General features: G+C 40.0%; 2 protein-coding genes across 3 annotated transcripts in view; one reads left to right on the top strand and one right to left on the bottom strand.

The window, feature by feature from the left end:
* Positions 1 to 4,259: 4,259 nt before the first annotated feature.
* On the bottom strand, positions 4,260 to 12,317 carry smn1 (survival of motor neuron 1, telomeric). Its single transcript, XM_080893495.1, has 8 exons — positions 12,166 to 12,317; positions 11,383 to 11,454; positions 11,183 to 11,302; positions 7,727 to 7,918; positions 7,124 to 7,291; positions 4,925 to 4,999; positions 4,649 to 4,756; positions 4,260 to 4,411 (listed from the first exon to the last, which is right to left on the bottom strand). Exons 1-8 carry the CDS (start codon positions 12,211 to 12,213, stop codon positions 4,355 to 4,357), a joined length of 840 nt encoding a protein of 279 aa, XP_080749621.1. The 5' UTR covers positions 12,214 to 12,317; the 3' UTR covers positions 4,260 to 4,354.
* Positions 12,311 to 21,486, top strand: part of hspb11 (heat shock protein, alpha-crystallin-related, b11) — a 19,427-nt gene continuing 10,251 nt past the window's right edge. The window contains exons 1-5 of one of the 2 annotated variants that reach the window (XM_080893497.1): positions 12,311 to 12,537; positions 14,987 to 15,093; positions 17,324 to 17,392; positions 17,466 to 17,509; positions 17,603 to 17,677. In XM_080893497.1, coding sequence (XP_080749623.1) covers positions 12,446 to 12,537; positions 14,987 to 15,093; positions 17,324 to 17,392; positions 17,466 to 17,509; positions 17,603 to 17,677 — 387 coding nt within the window. In that variant the 5' untranslated portion in view covers positions 12,311 to 12,445. Of the gene's footprint in view, positions 12,538 to 14,986; positions 15,094 to 17,323; positions 17,393 to 17,465; positions 17,510 to 17,602; positions 20,591 to 21,486 lie in introns of those variants that run through there. The other variant, XM_080893496.1, reaches the window with a different exon arrangement.

The following is a 21,486-nucleotide window of genomic DNA, read 5'->3' as shown; positions in this document are numbered from 1 at the left end:
ACTTTGCCCTGCTCTGCATCCAGAGACCTCTACTGGTGATGAATGGCAGAGACTCACTATTGCACTTCGAAAACCCTGTTGCAGGCCCACTTTTTTTCTTTTTCCTTTCTTTTTTCTTTTTCACTGAAGCGATTACTTGGAAACTCTTTCACAACACAAACTATTTAAGCATTAAGGTGTAGTATGCACCATGAAATAAATTACATATAAGCAAATAAATAAATAAGAAGGGAAAAAAGTCCAATTAGCCTTTATTTTGAGAGCCTTGTCTGCTTTTCCAGTGTTTCCTAGGCATTATTGTCAAAGTGTAACACACTGCTATTCTTAATCCCATTTCCATATATATTTTAATAAGCGAAAGTTTCTCAGTTGTATTAATTGCTCGTGTTCACATCACTGGGATGACAATGAAAATCGGTTTTATCGGCAGCTTTAGCTGCCAGCTGAAGGCTTTCGTAGCCACTCATAAAAGGAGGCTATAAGGATCTTTTTAAACATAATGTTTATAACAGTCATTATGTGCTCCTCTGGAATTCTCTTTTCCCTAATATCAATAATGTAGCCACTTTACGGGGCTGTAAAGATAGGGGTATGGACTTTACTTTCATGGTAAGACGTTTTATTTATGAGCATCTGCAACAGAGCATGACGACCCAGCAAGAACGTGAATCAGAATTTGTGACTGTGCTGGAGCTTCTGGGTCAGAAGGTAATCGAGGCTCTTTCTCGTTGACACCGAGGTCACGTCCACGAAAAGAGACAGATAAGATAAGATAAGATAAGATAAGATAACCTTTATTAGTCCCACACGTGGGAAATTTGTTTTGTCACAGCAGGAAGTGGACAGTGCAAAAGTTATGACGCAAAAATTAGAATACAATAAGAATAAATACAGTACACAGCTGTACAGAATAGAATAAAATAATATACTATATACAGTAGAATAAAATAGAATAAAAATATACAATAAGATAAAAATAGAATACGAATGCTATATACAACTGAGTAAAAATACAACGATGCCAGAAAAGATTATTGCACTTAGTGTTATTGCACATGTGTGGATGTGTGTGTTTGTTCAGTTAAAGTCTTTGTTGTGGAGTCTGACAGCAGTGGGGAGGAAAGACCTGCGAAATCTCTCCGTCCCACACCGTGGGTGCCGCAGTCTCCCACTGAAGGAGCTGCTCAGTGCTGTCACAGTCTGCTGCATGGGGTGGGAGACGTTGTCCAACAGGGATGACAGCTTAGCCGCCATTCTCCTGTCACTCACCACCTCCACTGGGTCCAGAGGGCATCCTAGAACAGAGCTGGCCTTCATCCAGTTCAAAAGCATAAGAAAATAAGAAAATAAATCAGATACGCATCCCTTGAAGTTACTGTATGAACCGGTTGCCTTTGTTGCAGGTCATCAGCACAAATGTCTGATACTTTGCACGTCTTGTCTGAATGCTTCAAATTCAAAAAACCCTTTTCTAGATCTGCTTTCTTTGATAAATTGAGCAATTCACTTGTGATATTTCAACTATTCAAGGCAAAAGAGAAGTCTGGGCTTTGTCAGTTATCCATCCATTTACTGCAATCCCATATTTCAAATACTCCTTTATGCAAAAAAGACACACAAAAGTTAAAAAGCCTAGGCTGGAAATCAGTTCAGCAAAATAAAGTCTTAGACAGGGATCAGTGTGAGTCAATGCTGGCTGTAATGATCTTATTATTTATTTTAACTGCTTTCATACATAATATGTAATTACCTTGGTATCATATATTGCTGTTTTTTAAAATTATTATTTGTTTTGTTGACTTCTGTCTGAATCATAAACAGCTGTCTGTCTGCCAATATTTAAATATTAATTTTGTGATTGTTTGCTGGCACTTCTTTGTATGTAAATATGTAAATAGCGCTGCTTTTCAAATTCTCTGTCGCAGCCACTTTACTCAGGTTGGTACGCAGCCCTCACCGACACTTTAAATCTGTGATTTAACACATAGAGCTGAGTTTTACCAGTTCTGCTTAATAGTGCAAATTTATATTTAACTGTGTCAACAAACATTTTGTTGCGTTTGGTGTTAATTGTGTTTGTGCCACTATTTTCAAGATGTAATGTTGACTGCAGTGAATGTTTGGCGCTCTATCTTTGTGGAAAAAGGAAAAGGGGTTAGCACAGCTCCCGTTTCTCTAAAAATCCCCCAAAGTCTCTTATCTAAAAGCAGGTTGTTTGTTGATGTTGGGAGCTTGGGTAAATAGCTAAAGGCACTGTAACTCATGCAGCAATGCGATCTCACTTGGATGTCTGTCTGTTTCCTAGAAGGATCTATGTGAAATGCAGATTATGTTTACATGCTTCATGTAGTTCTGGTCAGTAGGGGGTAGACAGTCACAGAGGGGAGCGGTGCTTTCCCAAGCAAGGTCTGACCCCCTTTCAACTCCTCACTGGGCTCCACTGAGCCCTTTGGGCAGCTCAGTTTGCTGCAGAGTCAGGCAAGCAATGGGCTTATGTGCAAGCCTCGCCGTGGCAGATTTTAGACCCATCTGTGGGGAAAAGATATGTCTGGTTTATCACCCCTCATTTATAGTGCATATTCTATTTGTAAATCCCACAAACTACATTTTCTCCTGTTACCGTCCCTCTTTCTTCTCCTGTTCTCTCTCTTTTGCCCCCGCACATGCACACAAAACAGCAAAAAAAGAAAGAAAAAGAAAACAAAAAGACTGCTGCAGTGAGAATCAAATACAGCAGTAAACACTGGCAGTCACAGTGGGCAATAAAATGCCGACCACAGCCAGTACACAAACAAAGAGACTGCTCTTCTGTCAAGCAATGGCTATGGAGCAGCTGGAGGAAGATCACATGGTATAAAAAAAACAACAAAACAAAACAAAAAAAAGCCAGGAGACAATCATGCTGTTACAACCTATCACAAAACCATATTCTGTTCAACCTTCTCTCGCTCTCACACACAAATTGCTCACCACTTCAGGAAGAATGAGCATAAAGTAGAGGAAATATAGGAAATATGTTCATGAAATGAATGTGGCACAGCTTCAGCAGCATGATTGTGGCTGTTGCCACTGTAATTGCATGTGGTTTTCTATATTCTAAATATAAAAATGAACAAAGTATCTGCAACCATCGTCCCATTTCCTCCTCTGTTCCTACACTATTAAACCTCAAACATTCCAGCATAGTTTTCAGGACATCGGAAAGAAAGTCACGAGCAGACCCTGAGTTGTCATTATACAAAATATTAGAGCCAAGAAAGTAATATGCCTAATTTGTGGCAAAATGGAGTTTTGAAATCTAGGTGTTCCTACTGGAAATATCTCCCAAAGAATTTGTCAAGTACAAAAGACATTAAAAAGAAAAATTGGCAGAGAAATTGCATTAGAACTGCTTCAGTCCTCGAAACATAAGCCTTTTATTAAATATTCCCTCATTTGATGTTGATTGTGTTGGAGAGTGCCCACAGGTCCAAAATATTCCAAAGGCGTTAATTGGGTGATTGTTAAGGCTGTAGCATGTTAATATATATTTATCCACACCGTGACGCCTCCACAGGTTTTTCCCTCCATTTGTCTGTGGTCCTAATGTCTCAGTACTTTTCTCTAATCAATCTTTATCTGCACGACTAGTTCACTGTAATACTGTCTGTAGCTGAAACTGTGCCTTCTATCAGCCTGAAATATGCGTCTACGTGATGCGAGCTGAAAAAGATTATGATGGATGTGATTCTATATCGGGCAGCAGATGAGGGAATACCTCAGGGAAAATGGGGAGCTCGTATCCAAGGAACATATTGGAAAGACTCTCTGAATTAACAGTGTGGAAATCACCAGAGGGACTAAACACAGGACTGAAGTCTGGGTTGGAATCGAATTCTAAGGATGGCAAGTGTACAGTATACAAACTAATGGTGGCATAAAATGTTCCTTTGTGCGGCCGTTGTTTTGAACAGGACTTAAAAAACAGCTGATGATGTATTCATGCCACATTTTCCTATAAATACATTACACCAGTCTGACTTCTACTGGACAATATTTGCCATTACAACCATATGCTACTGAGTTCATCGCATACACACAAGTAATATCCAGTAATCCTTTGGGTTTTTTTTGCCATTCTGTAAAATCAATTAGAAAATATGTTTTTTTTTTTTTTAAAGTGATAAAGTGGATCTTATTAAGCAATTGCACTGTACAAAAAAGTAATGTATACAGTCTTTTCTAGCATAATTGAAACTATATCCAAGAACAGGTACCCGCTGTGTTCTCATAGTCTTTATTTCATCTATTTACAAAGAATACAAAACTTTCTTCCATTACTTCATATGAACAGACAGACATAACAAGCAGGGCTTCATTTGTGATGCTGTTTTGTCCAGTTGGAAGCTTCTTTGCGCCCTTGTTTCAGCCCCTACGAAAACACAATAACCCCCAAAATATTACTCATTTTATGAATCCATGACTTTTACATATTCCTAAAAATCTGAAAGGAAAAATAAAGCAACTTAACCAAAAAGGCAAAGGAAAAGCATCAACATTACCATAAACAATTGACTACTATTTACAGCATAACAAAAGGTGAGGTATGTACAAGCTCCAAATCCATGTTATAACCTCCCAAGAAGCCAGCAGGGCTCTGTGCACGTACCAGATAGTATCCTGTGTGATATCCACTCATATACCAGGAGATGAGCATGCTGCCCAAGGCTTCATCATCCACCATGTCAGGGCTCATTGGTGGAGGTGGAGGAACCATCTAAGGTGGAGGCATCAACAGCAGAGCGAATGTTCAGGATGCAGTTGTTGGTGTTTAACGTTGCCATTTGTTAGACCCTAACATGTTATATCCTAAACTGTATCTACCTGCTGTAGAGTAAACACACTCCTTTAGCTTTGCTAAGGGTAAAAATTTATCCCAACTCACCGGTGGACCAAAAGGCATCATGGGAGGCCATGGAGGAGGTACAGGCCCATGACTACCAGATCGCTTGCTGCTCCCCTGGTGCAAGACAAAAGACACAAAGATGGAAATCAACAGCTTGTAATATCATTACCACATAAAGTACCCAAGATAACGAGAGAGGCTTGAAACTATTTTCATTAGGGAAACTTATCTAAACTGAAGTAAGCGCAGTCTGATGCCTTCCAATTCTTTTACTCAAAATAACTTCTTCTCAACATGGACATAAATATCATGGAAATATTAGGCTTTTATTGATATCTTTGAATTGCTCTGTGAGGCAAAATGATTGCACATTGTTAAGCCTGGGGAGCTGAGACCAGCCTGATAGAGGTGATGTGGTGGTGGTAGGGATTATTAAAAAAACAAATCCACTCCAACTGTTAATGCAAGAGGTCTAGAAAAAAAGGGCAAGGTGCATGGCCTTTTAGCTTTGGTTAGTGTCTGCCTAAGTGGTAACTTTTCTGTGCCAAGGAAGGTTAGTTCGACAACACTAACTGGATTGATCAATACCAACGAAACATCGGACAAGACAGGCATGATTACTGTAAGCATTTCTACACCAATGCAAATTCAAAGATAATCACAAAGTGCAGGCTTGTCATGAAACAGAAGCTGCTTAAACAACATTGTCACAGTCCAAAGTTAGTGAGGTTTTGGACCAAGTGGCTGGTGTCCAAAATCAAAACTTTCGAGCTCAAATAAAGTTTGTTGCTTCCCACATGAGAATTAAAAAAAAAAAAAAAAAAAAAAAAAAAAAAAAAGCTGAGACACTTAAACCTCATCATGATTGTTACGCATGGTGGTGGCAGCATCATACTGAGAGGCTGATCTACTGCCAGTTAAATTAATATAAGCACGGGTGCACATAGGTGGTCCGCAGGTGCGCATTCGCTGTCAAAATAACAGACACGCACAAGATAAGAAGTTGCAACGCGTTTGCGTACATAGGATTTTCTGGAGGAGGACAGACATTTGTTTAGAACTCTTAAAGATGTCGAAGAAGCAAGCTCCTTTAAGCAATTACTTTGGTGTTCCTCCACCTCCAAAGAAATGTCAGAAGGAGTCCGAACCGCAAAAGCAGCGCATATTCCCGGAAAAGTGGTGAGGAGGTGAGCTGGCTTCAAACAAACGATGAATGCACAGAGATGTGGTGCAGAATATGCTGTGAAAATCCCACTCTAGCGGACAAAAACAGTGCCTTTTTATATGTATGCAAACGCGCGTTGCAACTTCTTATCTGGTGCGCGTTTTTTTATTTTGACAGTGAATGCGCACCTGCGGACCACTTATGTGCACCTCTGAATACAAGTTAATGAATGAGAAGGACTTTCCAGAATTCTTCATCATAAGCTCAAAACATCAGATAGATGTTTGAAACCTGGAAACAGTTGTGTCGTTTTGCAGGACGATGATCAAACACTCATTAAAGTTGGATAAAACACAAAGCTCAGTGTAAAAATAAGGCATTTGAAATAAAATTCAATAGCTGAATACAACCATATAAAAAAGTGAAATATGCTTAGTAAGAGCTGTGCCAGAAGACCATAAATTTAAGATTTTAACTTTTGTCAAGAAAAGAGGTAAAATATGTATATCATGGTGCAAACAAACAAACAAAAAAGAACATTTAAGCAAATTTGTTGATGATTTGTATTTATAACTCTGATGCTTTTTGATTTCAAGTCAAAGATTAGTTAAAACTTTTTTGTTTTTAATATCCATCATTATTACAAGCATTAGTCCCCACATTTCCTGGAAAGCACTAAAAGCCACAAATTCATGTCCATAATAAGTGTATGTATGCTTTTAAACTGAACAGTCAGCATGTAGAGGCTCAAAGAAGGCTTAAGATAATGTACAATATTTTTTAAAACACACTATTTCTTTTCTACTCTTTACAGTTGGGTCCACATAAAGAAATTGGGCCTATTACAATCCAGTCCTGCAATAAATGTTCATATTCTATCTTTAGTGTTCAGATTATAAACACTTTGCTCACGTTTCCTCTTTCTGAATACAACAAACATTCAACCTCCTATCGGGAATTTAATTAATACCTGAAAATGATTTAATCACAATTTAAAAACAAAAATAAGCATGAAAGTAATTTTGTTGGCAGACTAATAATGAATCAGCTCCCTAAAGAGCCTTTCTTCTTACCTGTCTGAAAGCATGCATGGGAGGTGGTATTGGAGGAAATCCAGGAGCCCACATAGGAGGTGATTCTTTGTGGGTCTTGGACTTGTGGCCCTTATTAGGTGACTGTTTGTGCTGGTTTGGAGTAGCTGACCTGTCACTCTCCTCCGTTGAAGATTCTGCTTCATGCACCTATGGATAGCAAAGACATACTGCTTTGATCTTTCTCCCCAATTTCACACCACTGGGAACAAATACAGAGAAATCCATAAACATATCTGAATTTGTTTGGGAAGCAGTAAGAAATGATCCAGACAAAAACAGAAAGCGCTAACCCATCTATCCATCCTTAGTCCTAAGTTTTAATAGACTAAGAAAGCAATCTGTTAATCGGCAGTGATTTCCATGACTCACCATTTGATAAAATGGTAAAAAAATATTTAAGCCTGATTTGGTCACAATATTAGTTTTGCTATTTTAACATTCATGATGTGCAATGATGTGAATAATGAAGGTAAAAACTATGTGCAAATTGTGTCAGGGAACAATACTACCATTTTCTAATAACTGAATTGTTATTTGTATTGTGCTGCTGTTATGTGAATGCATTTATTTGCACTAGTTTACCTTGGTATTTGATTCCTCATCACCCTCCGAAAACTCTGACAGCAGGTCTTCAAGATTCTGCTCCTCCTCGTTGCCATAGCCTGTATAAACAACTGTACAAGTGCCTCTCTTCTTGTCTATGGAGGCGATCGTGGCTGCATAGAGCTGGCCATCCTCGGACCAGTAAGCACTGCATGAATTCCCAACCTGCCACTGTGACACAACATAAACTGCAATTAAAGTGAAAGTGTAAACATGTGTAAACAACACTGTTTTTGAATGTCTCTGAATTACCAACAGGATACAGTTGTGGTCAGAAAAAAAATACTCATCATGGGCATGAATGTCATGGTAACATGGTGCAGAAGAGGTGCACAAGTTTAAATTAAATTTCTATGGGATCAAAAGTATACATAAGGCAAATATACATATACTCCGAATAACGCGTTAAATGTCCCTGAGCAAGTCGCATCTCCACCAGATGGCTTTTGGTAACCATCAACAAGCTTCTGGTGTATTTCTGGTTAAATATTTGATCATTCTTCTCAGCAGAACTACTAGAGTTCATTTAAATTTGTTGGCTTCCTGCACAAACCCAGGTTTTAAGCAAAGTCCACAAATTTCAACGGGGGTGCGGTCGGGCTTTGGGAAGGTAATTCCAAAAGCTTAATGTTAGCCTGCTTTATCCATTCTAAATCCAGTTTTGATGTGTGTTTGGGATCAATGTCCTTTTGGAACACCCAGTTTTCCCAGTTTTTTTTAAACTTTACTGCTCCAAACAGACCTCTTGTCATTGTGGACAAATAGCTCAACCTTTGTCTTGTTTGATCATAAAGCTTTTCTACACAAGACATTTGGCTTGTCCATGTGGGCTGCTGCAAATTTCAGGCAGGCTTGAAGATCTTTTGGTGAAGGTGCTTCTTTCTTGGTTGGCACCCTTCCACGTCACAGTGATGCAAAACTTGCTTCACTGTGTACAGTGACACTGATGTTGCAGCAGTTTCCAGTTCATGGCAGACTTGAGCCTCAGCAGTTCCTGGGTTGTTCCTGGACATCCTAACACATTTCATCTAATCTGAGAATGTGACAGATTGGGTCTTCTTTGAGACCTTGGATGAGAGGTCACGTGTCCAAGTAACTGTTACTTGCTTACAATTGTTTAAACTGATTATCTTAAAATCTGAAGTTGTTTAGGGACAGCTCCGAAACCATCCCAACTCGTATAAATGTACGAATCTCCTTCTTAGACCTTCATAGAATAGCCTGGAGTTTCCTATTGTAACAAGCACCGGTCAATCCAATAACTGCTGCCATGCAAATCCTATTTATGATGGCAGAGAAACTATTTGTTTTAGTCAATCATGATCACTAATGACAAGTTAATAGGCCTTGCCAAGTTCTAAGTCATTGTTGAACCTTCAGCACCACTTACTAAAATATTTAAGTGAACGTATGTATATATTTAAGCCTGCATTTATACTTTTCACTCTGTGTGGATTAGAGAAAATCCACCTCCCAAAAATGAGTTGTCCACCACATTCTTGATTTTAAAACCCATTTAGGATGTACAGTGGGGCAAAAAAGTATTTAGTCAGCCACCGATTGTGCAAGTTCCCCCACTTAAAATGATGACAGAGGTCAGTAATTTGCACCAGAGGTACACTTCAACTGTGAGAGACAGAATGTGAAAAAAAAAAAATCCATGAATTCACATGGTAGGATTTGTAAAGAATTTATTGGTAAATCAGGGTGGAAAATAAGTATTTGGTCAATAACAAAAATACAACTCAATACTTTGTAACATAACCTTTGTTGGCAATAACAGAGGTCAAACGTTTACTATAGGTCTTTACCAGGTTTGCACACACAGTAGCTGGTATTTTGGCCCATTCCTCCATGCAGATCTTCTCGAGAGCAGTGATGTTTTGGGGCTGTCGCCGAGCAACACGGACTTTCAACTCCCGCCACAGATTTTCTATGGGGTTGAGGTCTGGAGACTGGCTAGGCCACTCCAGGACTTTCAAATGCTTCTTACGGAGCCACTCCTTTGTTGCCCGGGCGGTGTGTTTTGGATCATTGTCATGTTGGAAGACCCAGCCTCGTTTCGTCTTCAAAGTTCTCACTGATGGAAGGAGGTTTTGGCTCAAAATCTCACGATACATGGCCCCATTCATTCTGTCCTTAACACGGATCAGTCGTCCTGTCCCCTTGGCAGAAAAACAGCCCCATAGCATGATGTTTCCACCCCAATGCTTCACAGTAGGTATGGTGTTCTTGGGATGCAACTCAGTATTCTTCTTCCTCCAAACACGACGAGTTGAGTTTATACCAAAAAGTTCTACTTTGGTTTCATCTGACCACATGACATTCTCCCAATCCTCTGCTGTATCATCCATGTGCTCTCTGGCAAACTTCAGACGGGCCTGGACATGCACTGGCTTCAGCAGCGGAACACGTCTGGCACTGCGGGATTTGATTCCCTGCCGTTGTAGTGTGTTACTGATGGTGACCTTTGTTACTTTGGTCCCAGCTCTCTGCAGGTCATTCACCAGGTCCCCCCGTGTGGTTCTGGGATCTTTGCTCACCGTTCTCATGATCATTTTGACCCCACGGGATGAGATCTTGCGTGGAGCCCCAGATCGAGGGAGATTATCAGTGGTCTTGTATGTCTTCCATTTTCTGATGATTGCTCCCACAGTTGATTTTTTCACACCAAGCTGCTTGCCTATTGTAGATTCACTCTTCCCAGTCTGGTGCAGGTCTACAATACTTTTCCTGGTGTCCTTCGAAAGCTCTTTGGTCTTGGCCATGGCAGCGTTTGGAGTCTGACTGTTTGAGGCTGTGGACAGGTGTCTTTTATACAGATGATGAGTTCAAACAGGTGCCATTCATACAGGTAACGAGTGGGGGACAGAAAAGCTTCTTACAGAAGACGTTACAGGTCTGTGAGAGCCAGAGATTTTCCTTGTTCGAGGTGACCAAATACTTATTTTCCACCCTGATTTACGAATAAATTCTTTACAAATCCTACCATGTGGATTCATGGATTTTTTTTTCACATTCTGTCTCTCACAGTTGAAGTGTACCTCTGGTGCAAATTACTGACCTCTGTCATCATTTTAAGTGGGGGAACTTGCACAATCGGTGGCTGACTAAATACTTTTTTGCCCCACTGTATGCTGTGCAATCACTCCACAAAGTAAAAAGAACAGTTCAAAGAAATCATTAAAATCCTTAAAATTATGATGACAATCATGCTTGTGATAAGTGTAGTTAAACTTCTAACCATAACTGTAGAAACTGTAAATGAAAGACACATTTCGACCACTGATTTGAAACACAGAATCTAAACTGACTTATGTTAAAATGTACTCTCCAGTTTGATACCTCTGACAACTTTGTAAATCATGTGTAAATATTTAACTCTAAACCTTTTCCCCTTCAAATGTATCTGTAGCTTTAGTTCCAGTTCCTCACCTCTTTTTCTGGTGCTGCATTGTTTCTTTTCCTACTCTGGTTCTTCTTGTTGTTCTTGCGTTTCTTTCCTGGTTGGTTTTTCTTTGAGATTTGTGGCTCATCTTCACCCTTAAGGGCAGTCTAACACGCAAATCAAGAAGAGACTTTAAAATAGCAAACAACATTTAACATTCACACATACTGCAATAATCCCAAGTTACCTTGAAAGATGCAACTGCCTTGTCATAAGCCTTTATCAGTGCGGTGTCATCCCAGATGTCTGAATCATCACTCTGGAAGAGAACAACAAATTTGGAGTCTTTACAATACAAACATGTGTTTTTAATGGGTATAAATAAATAATGGCTAAACATTACGTGATTTAAAATAAATAATACCTGCAAACCAGATGACATTTACAGCCAATATTTATTTGATGTGTCAAAATAATTCACTAAATAGTAAAAGACGGTGTGCTGAAGAGCAGAAAGACTTTAAACAATTTATGATGAATAATTAATCAATTTCTTTCGTAGAAAACAGGATAAACAGCATACAAAAAGACGAACACATTAAATGTTGCTAAATTATTATTATTATTTTTAAATCTGTCTTAAATCCACAATTATAATGAAGCATCTTACAAGCAGTGCATGCAAAAACAGAGGCAGGATGCAAAGGATTTTAGGCTTATTGTACAGTACACCGTTGTCTCCTATGAACTGTTGCAACTCAACCTAAAACTACTTTGTAAAGCATTTTTGTAACGCATATCCACAATGGTATATTCCAATAAAGCCACGTTTTGTTTATTGAAGCACATCTGGTATATTGTGTATTTCCGGCTTGACTTCTTTTATTACTTTTCTCATATCTTAACTTAGCCTAACTCAACGTTGGTTTAGCTTTTAGCTATATAGCTCACCGCCTCAAACAACTGTACAGACAGCATAGAAGCGTCATATAAGTCATGTTCCTCCGCGTAATACTGCATTATTACTCGCCTGTCCAGTTCCGCGCGTAAAAAGCACTTCCTTGCATCCGTTCGCCATGTGAACAATTGCTGTATCCAGTGCTAGCCGCTAACTCCTAAACATCTAACTAGCAGCGTGCGTCGGAAATTGTGACGTACAGCATTGCGACGTTTATATCTTGCGACGCAGTGGTTGGCTTGGTAACGGCAATTGACGACTTTCCCCCCTTAAGAATCTGTAAACAAAGCATTTGTTGTGTTCTGTTATAGAAAAACCAGAAAGCCTCGGAGACTATAACCTTTTCTGTGCGATGATTGAGTCGTCTTTAACTTCTTTAGGTGCGAAAGTTGTCCTCGTTGCATCCAGCGATGAAAATCACCCACCAGAAAACATTATCGACGGGTGAGTGCTAGTTTTTAAGCTGTGATTATCTCAGCAATTTTATCTTTGTCAATTTTCATATATTCATTTAAACAAAAGGAAACAAATTATGTGATTTTGCTACAAGCTGCTACTTAACGGCGCCTGAAGATGCAACTTAAAATTGCTTCTTTGCTAAGCTGTCTGTTGTGTTGACATAACACTGGTTCGTCCCTTCAAATTCAAAGTAAACTTTATTGTCATCTCTGCTAAATACAGTTCAGTATATAGAGACGAGACGACGAGGCTCTAGTTCCATACAGTGCAAAAGAACAACAAGAAATATATAAAGAGTAAGAATAAAAAGAATAAATATATATACACTTTGAGACTGAGGTAAGGGGAGTAAATATACACTTTGAGGTAAAAGGGTTAATAACAGTCTAAAATTTACAATTTAGATTTAAGGTGACTTTGAAGTGGTTTAAAATGACCATGATTCCTGAGAGTAGGATTCTCCATAGAGCAGCATCTGTATTTACAAAGGCAGTGGTATGTGGAGTCCGGTAGAGTCAGTTAGTGGTTTGTGTGGGTGTATTGGGTGGGGGGAGCTGGTAGTGAGTTCAGGAGTCTGATAGCTTGTGGGAAAAAGCTGTCTCTCAGTCTGGAGGATCGGGCCCCAATGCTGCGAAGCGTCTGCCGGATGGGAGGAGGGAAAAGAGTCCATGTGAGGGGTGTGACGGGTCACGCACGATGCAGGAGGTCTTACTGATGCAGCGTTTGTGAAAAATGTCCTGTAGCAGAGGGAGAGATGTTTCAATGATCTTTGCAGCTGCGTTGACGATCCGATGTAGCTGGCTGAGGTCACCGACTTTGCAGTTTCCAAACCACACGGGGATGCAGCTGGTCAGAACACTCTCTATTATGCCCCTGTAGAACATGGTGAGGGTGGGAGGAGGGAGGTTGGCCTGCTTCAGGCGTCTCAGGAAGTGGAGGCGCTGCTGGGCCTTTTTGGTGATGGAGGTGGTGTTGGCGGTCCAGGTGAGGTTGTCTGAGATGTGAACTCCCAGGAAATTGGTGCTGTTAACAGACTCGACTGTGGAACCGTGGATGCTGAGTGGTGTGTGAGTAGAGCGAGTCTTCCTGAAGTCGACGATCATATCCTTGGTTTTGTCCATATTTAGTGACAGGTTGTTTTCACTGCACCAGAACGCCAGCTACTGAACCGCATCTCTGTACTCTGACTCGTCGTTGCTGCTGATGGGTCCAACCACAGTTGTGTCGTCAGCGAACTTGATGATGTGGTTAGAGCTGTGTAGGGCGGTGCAGTCGTGTGTCAGGAGGGTGAACAACAGAGGGCTGAGAACATAGCCCTGAGGAGCTCCTGTGCTCAGCCTGATTGTGCTGGAGATGTTGTCGCCGATTCGGATGGACTGAGGCCTCTCTGACAGGAAATCTAGTATCCAGTTGCTGAGAGAGGTGCTCAGTCCCAACTTGCTGAGTTTGTCGAACAGTTTTTGGGGAATAATGCTGAATTATCTGAGTCTATGAACAGCATTCTGACATAGTTGTCTTTCTTGCCCAGGTGGGAGAGGTGAAGTGCAGTGGAAATGGCATCCTTGGTCGACCTGTTTGGCCAGTATGCAAACTGCAGCGGGTCCAGTGAGCAGGGGAGGTTGCTCTTCACATGCACCACGACAAGTTTCTCGAAGCACTTCAAAATGATGGGGTCAGGGCGATGGGACAGTAGTCATTCAGGCAGATTACAGAGGATTTCTTTGGCACCGGGATGATGGTGGTGGACTTGAAGCACGCTGGGATGATCATCTGACTCAGTGATGAGTAGAAGATGTCTGTGAAGACATCGGCCAGCTGATCAGCGCAGCCTCTCAGCACGCGACCTGGGATGTTGTCTGGTCCAGCAGCTTTCCGTGGGTTGACCTTGGTGAGAGATCTCCTCACATCGGCTGCAGGCAGAGAGATGTTCTGGTCGGTGGTGGGGGGCGTGGCTTTCTTTGCTTGTGTGTTGTTCAGGGCATCAAACCGTGCGTAGAACTTGTTCAGCTCCTTAGGAAGTGTGGCATCTCCATCACAGGTGCCTGTTGCAGGCTTGCACTGTGTGACGGCCTGAATGCCCTGCCATAAACTGTGAAAGTCCTTTGTGTTGTGGAAGTGGCTCTGGATCTTATGTGCATGTGCATGCTTTGCTTGTTGGATGGCGCGAGAGAAATTTGGGTGTCTTGAATTAGGGGCTTTATTTTTTGCTTGAATGAGTCACATGATTGTGCAAATGACTGGAAAAGCGGTAGGACTATTGCTTTAGCTAACATTTTTAATATTTCAAGAAAGTCTGGCTACATGGCAGCAAAATATGAAGGTTTTTTTGTGCAATATTGTATATCTACACAACAAAAGTTGATATCAAAATGTGATCTAAAAAGGTTTCATCAATGGTAAAATGTCATGATTTTCTGTCTTTCTTATCACTCAGAAACACTAAAACGTTTTGGATGTCCACTGGGATGTTTCCTCAAGAGTTCATCATTCACTTCCCTGAACCTACAAACATTGGCACTGTGACAGTGGACAGCTACAATGGTATGGAGGCTGTGTGCACCTTAGGTCAAACATACATGTCCAGTTCTAAAAACGTTGGGTCCATGTGTAAAATTTGATGAACTGAATATAATAATTTGCAAATCTTATAAACCCATATTTTATTCACAATAGAACATAGAAAATTAAAGAATTTTAAGAAAAAATAATGGTTCATTTTTAATTCAGTCGTATCAGTACGTCCCAAAAAAATGTCAGGGCTGTGACTACACTGCGTAGTATCCCCTCTTCTTTTAAGAACAGTCTGTAAATGTCTGGAAACTGAGTGACCAGTTGCTGGACTTTTCTTGTCTGACATTCTAGCTGTTCAGTAGTCATGGGTCTTTGTTGTTTTTTTTGGGTTTTTTTAGTTCATGATGAGCCAAGTGTTTTGAACTATTGAAAAGTTAGGACTGCAGGAAGGCCAGTTCAGCACCTAGACTTGTCTATTATAAAGTCAAGCTGTCGTAATAAGTGCAGTATACAGTTTAACATTGTCTTGTTGAAACATGCACGGTCTTCCCTGAAAAAGACGTCATCTAGACAAGAGCATGTGTTGCTCTAAAACCTCTATATACTTTTGATCACTGATGTTGCCTTTCTAGATGTACAAGATGTGAGTTAAATAGGCGCTACCATACCATCAGAGAGGTTTTGAACTGAGTGCTGATAACAAAGCAGTTGATCCCTGTCCTCTAGTCTTGGGACTATGCAGTCTTTATGTCTTCCAAAAAAATTTTCCAAATACTTTTCCACCTTATCTCAGTCAATTTTAAATGAGCCTTGGCCCAGAGAAGGCGGCGGCATTTCTGGATTGTGTTCATGTATGGCATTTTCTTTGCGTGATAGAGCTTTAACCTAAGTTGAATGGATGGTACAGTGAATTGTGGTAACAGACAGTGATTTCTGGAGAGGTTCCTAAACTCATGCAGTGATTTCCATGGCATAATCATGCCTGTTTTTCAGTGCTGCCCGAGGGCCTAAAGATCAAGGGTATCCATGTATTTTTAGCCTGTATTTATTTGTCCCTTGCACACAGAGATTTCTTCAGATTTCCTGAATCTTTTAAACAGAGATATTCTTTTTATACCCAGTCATGTTACTGACCTGTTGCCAGTTAACCTGACTGGCTGCAAAATGTTCCCCTAGCTGTCTCTTTTTAGTATCACTTACTTTTCCAAGCTTTTGTTGGCTCCGTCCCCACTTTTTTTGAAATATATTTTTGCCATCAAATTCAAAATGACCTTATTTTTTTCTCAGTTTAAATATCTGTGTCCTTTTGTAAAAAAAAATGAGGGTTTATGAGATTTGCAAATCAGTGTATGCATCTTTTATTTACATTTTACACAGCATTCCACAATCCCAGCTTTGTTTAAAATTGGGATTATATTTTGTGTGGATTGTATGCAGCCCTCTGAAGTAAACAGGCATTAAAATGATTTTATGTAGCACGGCTTGAAAACACTTTTTGTAGCCACGTAGTATTGCAGATTAGCTGCTCTTCAAGGGAATTATGAGCACCTTTCCCAAAGGTTTAGGTTATGCTTTTTAAAGTAATGTGTGGGATAACAAATTCTTAGTGGTGTTATTGTAGAAATTGACCTTTTCTTTTCAGCCAACTACAGGATATTTCCATTTATAATTTGCCGATATACGCATGAATCCATTCTTGTCATTGTTGTTTCCGCTCCTTCGGAGCCCCCAAAGTTTTAATCAGTACTGCACACTCAGGTGATGTGTTTTATCTCTCCACTGCTAATATTCAATACCAGGCAGCGGTATTGGTTGGGGGTTAGGGTTCTTTCTGATGACTCTTCCATGCAGACATAATCACCCCTTCATGAAACCTTCCAGCAGCTCATTTGCAGTCATGATGTTTCTGCAGTTTATTTGAAAAATTTCTTGGGCTTCCTGAGCTTTACGTGGCCTCAACAAGCCCCCCTTAAGTTCCTGTCACGATATGTCAATAAAACTGTAATTAAGTGGCTCAGAAAAAGGAAACTGATTAATCTGTCAAACACTGGACAGTAAATGACTGGGGGGTCATTTAAAGGAAGAGAAACGTCTCAAGGATGAGGTGTAACATTGTTCCATATTTAAAATGCTTATTGTTAAATATTGTTTTCTAGACATATCTATTTTCTTTAAAGTTTGTATCTATATCTCGTGTTGTTTCATGGTTTCTTTCCAATTTTTAATATCTTCTGCTGATTTCTTTCTAATTGTTTTGCAGTGAAGCACCTGAAAATAGAAAAAAACACCTCACAAAATGCTTCTCAGTTTGAGCCTGTTGCAGAGAAAGGTAATAAGGACATCCAGTCAAAGCACCATTCACAGTGTTTTTAACTGGTATTAACAAACTCTTTGCCTTGCAGAGTTTGAAAGTACAGAGGGACATCTTCAGTCAAATGCTATAACAGTAGGTTCAAATGGAAATGTAAAGTAAATGTAGAATGAATAAGTTTAATGAGAATTAATAAAGCCATGACTTGTCTTTATTTTTCTCTTTCAGCTAAATGGATGCAGTGCCACCCACCTTCGTTTCATCATCACCGCGGGATATGATCACTTTGTCTCAGTTCACAGAGTCAGTGTAAAAAATTAACACACATAATTAAAATTATTGTGTGTATAACATTTACGAGGTGTGATCATAAAGTTATGCGGCGAACCCATAAAAATCAAAAACCATACTTTATTTAAATTTGGCCTGACTTGAATTGAATTTTGGTTACACATTTGGTTTAGCCTAGAATGTACTCAGTTGGGAACCTGGATAGCTGGAGACCCAAGAGCTGAGTAGTTATTCCTGTTATACTTCTTTAACAAGTCTGTGTGGTCACAAGAATAAAAAAAACAAGGCAGACATTAAAACATCCAGACAGACCCTCTAACCATCTGATGACAAAATTTACGTCACTCGGACCCTAGCGGACTCGTGGATACAGAATGTATAAAGCAGAATTTATTTTTCAGCAGAGGTAGTGCGTTTGCAGTCTGGTGATGGCGAGCTCTGTTGTCAAGTATGTAGTACAGGCAGTCTGTAAGCCCCTCTTGCTTGTGTTGTTGTTGGTCAGTCAGCCAGCTGCGGAAAAGAGCAAAGTTCTAAAAACAGTGAAAAGTGTCCGCTGCACCGATTGTCTGTAGTTTTTGATCTTTGAAGTTTATTTCATGGTTTCTCCTGTTCCTGTTGAACTCCACCTTACCTATTCTAGCCCACCTCTGGTTATAGAACTCCACATTGACTGCTTGAGTGCTGGCTCAGATCCAGAAGTGCACAAAAAGATGACCTTGAAGTCATGGATACTGAAATTTGAAGTGAAATCAGGCATACTTTTTATTTTCATGGGAGTTGTGTAACGTTGTGAGCTCATCACATGTATAAAAATAATACACCCTTTTTTTTTTTCATAAGCATATACAGTCAGGTCCATAAATATTTGGACAGAGATGACTTTATTCTGATTGTGATTGTGTACATTACCACAATGAATTTTAAATGAAAATACTCAGATGCAGTTGAAGTGCAGACTTTCAGCTTTAATTCATTGCTTAAAAATGTGAGCAACTAAAGTGTTTTTTTTTTTTTAAAAAAACAAAAACAAACTCAATCTCTTCGTTCCAGGGGCTCAAAAGTCGTTGGTCAAATTAAATAACTGAAAATAAAAGGTTCATTTCTAATACTTTGCTGACAATGACAGCTTGAAGTCTTAAACTCATGGACATCAGCAGATGCTGGGTTTCCTCCTTTTTAATACTGTGCCAGTCCTTTACTGCAGCAGCTTTCAGTTGCTGTTTGTTTGTGGGCCATTATCCACATCTCCATGTGGATAATGTGGATACCCTCAAATGAAGGTGGAGAGTCTCCACATTATATCCGTGTCCATTACAGAACTATAACTGGAATATGTTTCTGTAAACGGGTAAAAAAACAACACTTGTATCAGTGGCCAAATATATATGGACCTAACTGCATGACTTTGTGGTATTTCATTTTTAATTAAACAATAATAAAAACAAAACCATACACACACGCATTATTTGACATAGCTGGGGAACTATGAATCTTCCTGGGATACGTTTGATAGAGAAAACATTTGAATGCATTTTTAAGCCTGCCTTATGATTAGGACATTTGTGTCAATTCATCTTCACAGTTTTTGCTTATTTAATGTTATGGATTCACTAATGGGCCTTATTTTAAATTCTCCATTCGACTGTTCCTGCCTATTTCACAAGCTGATAATAGGCAAAGCCTTGGAATAAAAGAGCCGGATGGTGATGAATGGTAGAATTACTTACAAAGGAAGTTTCTCTCTCTGTGTGAGAGATAGAATTAATTAAGTAATTTTGAGCAGCAGGGGCTTAAATTGGAATCCATACAGCCCGCCCACCACCCAACCCCATCCTCACGAACAGAATTTGACATTGCCACAGACATTTATAACCATGGGCAACCTTGCTGGGGGGTTGGGGGACCAGATGGTTTCCCAGCCAACGAGTGAGTGTCTAAAGACTCCAGGCCTGTTCACACAAAATATTCAAGCCACCTCTTCTACTTACTGTATATATCCTTTACACACACACAGTAACGCTTCCTCATAAACACTCATAAACCTATCTACCTCAGCTGCCATTTCAACATGTCGGTAGCGAAGGCTTCAGCAGTATGTGAGGACCCTTTGGGACTCCCTCCCCAATTACTTTTCTGACTGCACGAGGCTTGGGGATTTGCAGAGCCTGTGTTTGTTATAGCTTGGTCTGCATGCAGGCCCCTGAATAAACCAATAAAAATATGAAATAGTTGCCTGAATAACTGGCCTCCTGATAGTTTAGAGCAACTAATTGCTTAGGGGTATAGTTCGGATGGAGCACATTTGAGTATGTGAGTGTGTAATGAGTAATGAGGCCAAGGCAGAAACTGATACGGTGTTATTGACTCTTCTATTATTTACCAGTATGGAATATTTATTATATTTTTGAAAGTCAGGTTTGGACCGTGAAATGCAGTGCTTCAGAGTCATAGGAGTACATTTTTCCCTCCTCGGTAGTTCAGGTGTGAATTTTAATTCACATGTTTGCTTTAAAAATGTAACCAAAGAGCCTCGCTTTGCATGTTGAACAGGTCTGAAAAAGCTCCTCTGTGTTATTAATGAATTCAGGCCCTTTTGTGCTTGACTATCAGCCGATCAGAAGAAACACAGCAGGATATGAGTGCATTATTATCATGTCACTGCAGGGTAGGGCTAAATTATCACCCAGTCTACTGATGGCTGTCTAACTGCTGTTCAGTCATACTCAGACATCTGCTAGACCAGAACTCTGTATGTTCAGCTGAGTCTATAAAAAGAGATCGGATCCTCCCTGAAAACCCCTGTTCAGTAGATGATACAGCTGACAGAGGTCGATATTTGTAAAATTATTAAAAGCCCACAATAAATATGTATGCATGCAATATATTTTTCAGTTAATTATCAGTTAAAACACATTAAAATGGCTACGTTTCTTGGACCTATTATTGCCAACTCTATACAGGTATGGAGGAAGATAGAACGGCGGCTGGGTGCTCCAGTTAAATTTTGTAAAAGCTCACCACTCTGGCATAATTTAAAATTACTATGTGGCAGCCGACCATTTGTTCAACCCTCTTGGTTCTCACTCGGGATAAACCTTTTTGATGATCTATTCAACGCCCAAGGCCTTTGCTCATTTCAGGACTTAAGGACACGTTTTTCTCTTCCTGCATCTTCTTACTTTGTATATCTGCAGCTCAGATCAGCTTTAAAAGCATACGGTGTCCCCTGGGACTCTCCTCTTCCCTCTCATCCCATGTTGGACTGGATCCTGCCTAAATCTGGCAGACCCTCTGTTTCCAAAATCTACAACAAATTAGCTGAACATGGTATGAAGTCCCTGCCCATTGAATCTATTTGGGTCAGGGAACTGGGAGAACTACAGGTTAATATAGACTGGGATACAGTGTGGTCTAATCTGAGTTTGACTTCTAAGAACCTGGCGCATCAATTAATTCATTTCAAAACCATACACAGAACATACATTACGCCCTATAGGAGGTTCCAGATGAAACTACAGGCTACGTATTACTGTCACATCTGCAATGATTCATCACCTGGCACGTTTTTGCACATGTTTTGGGACTGTCCTGTGGTATCCGATTTTTGGGTCTTTGTGAACTCTGTGTTATCTGAGGTACTGGAAGTTTTTTATGTTCCCAATCCTGGTCTTTGTCTCCTTAATGATACCTCTGAAATCTCCTTAAAACAAATGCAATGCAAAATGTTGTTCGCTGGATTTACATCCGCAAAGAAGACTATTACAAAGCAATGGTTCTGTCCTGACATTTGTATGGAATCATTCTGGAGACGATGTCTTATC

This window comes from Rhamphochromis sp. 'chilingali' (genome assembly GCF_963969265.1).
Source record: "Rhamphochromis sp. 'chilingali' genome assembly, chromosome: 10".
Taxonomy (NCBI): domain Eukaryota; kingdom Metazoa; phylum Chordata; class Actinopteri; order Cichliformes; family Cichlidae; genus Rhamphochromis; species Rhamphochromis sp. 'chilingali'.
The sequence above is the reverse complement of the archived record's forward strand: the minus strand, read 5'-3'. Positions and strand labels throughout refer to the sequence as shown.

Excerpts from the sequence above, each read along its gene's own strand:
- smn1 (XM_080893495.1), bottom strand. The coding sequence starts at position 12,213 with ATGGCGAACGGATGCAAGGAAGTGCTTTTTACGCGCGGAACTGGACAG. Across the intron at positions 7,919-11,182 it reads ATGCAGCACCAGAAAAAGAG|TGGCAGGTTGGGAATTCATG; the intron begins GTGAGGAACTGG and ends GTTGTGTCACAG. Across the intron at positions 5,000-7,123 it reads CCATGCATGCTTTCAGACAG|GGGAGCAGCAAGCGATCTGG; the intron begins GTAAGAAGAAAG and ends GTCTTGCACCAG.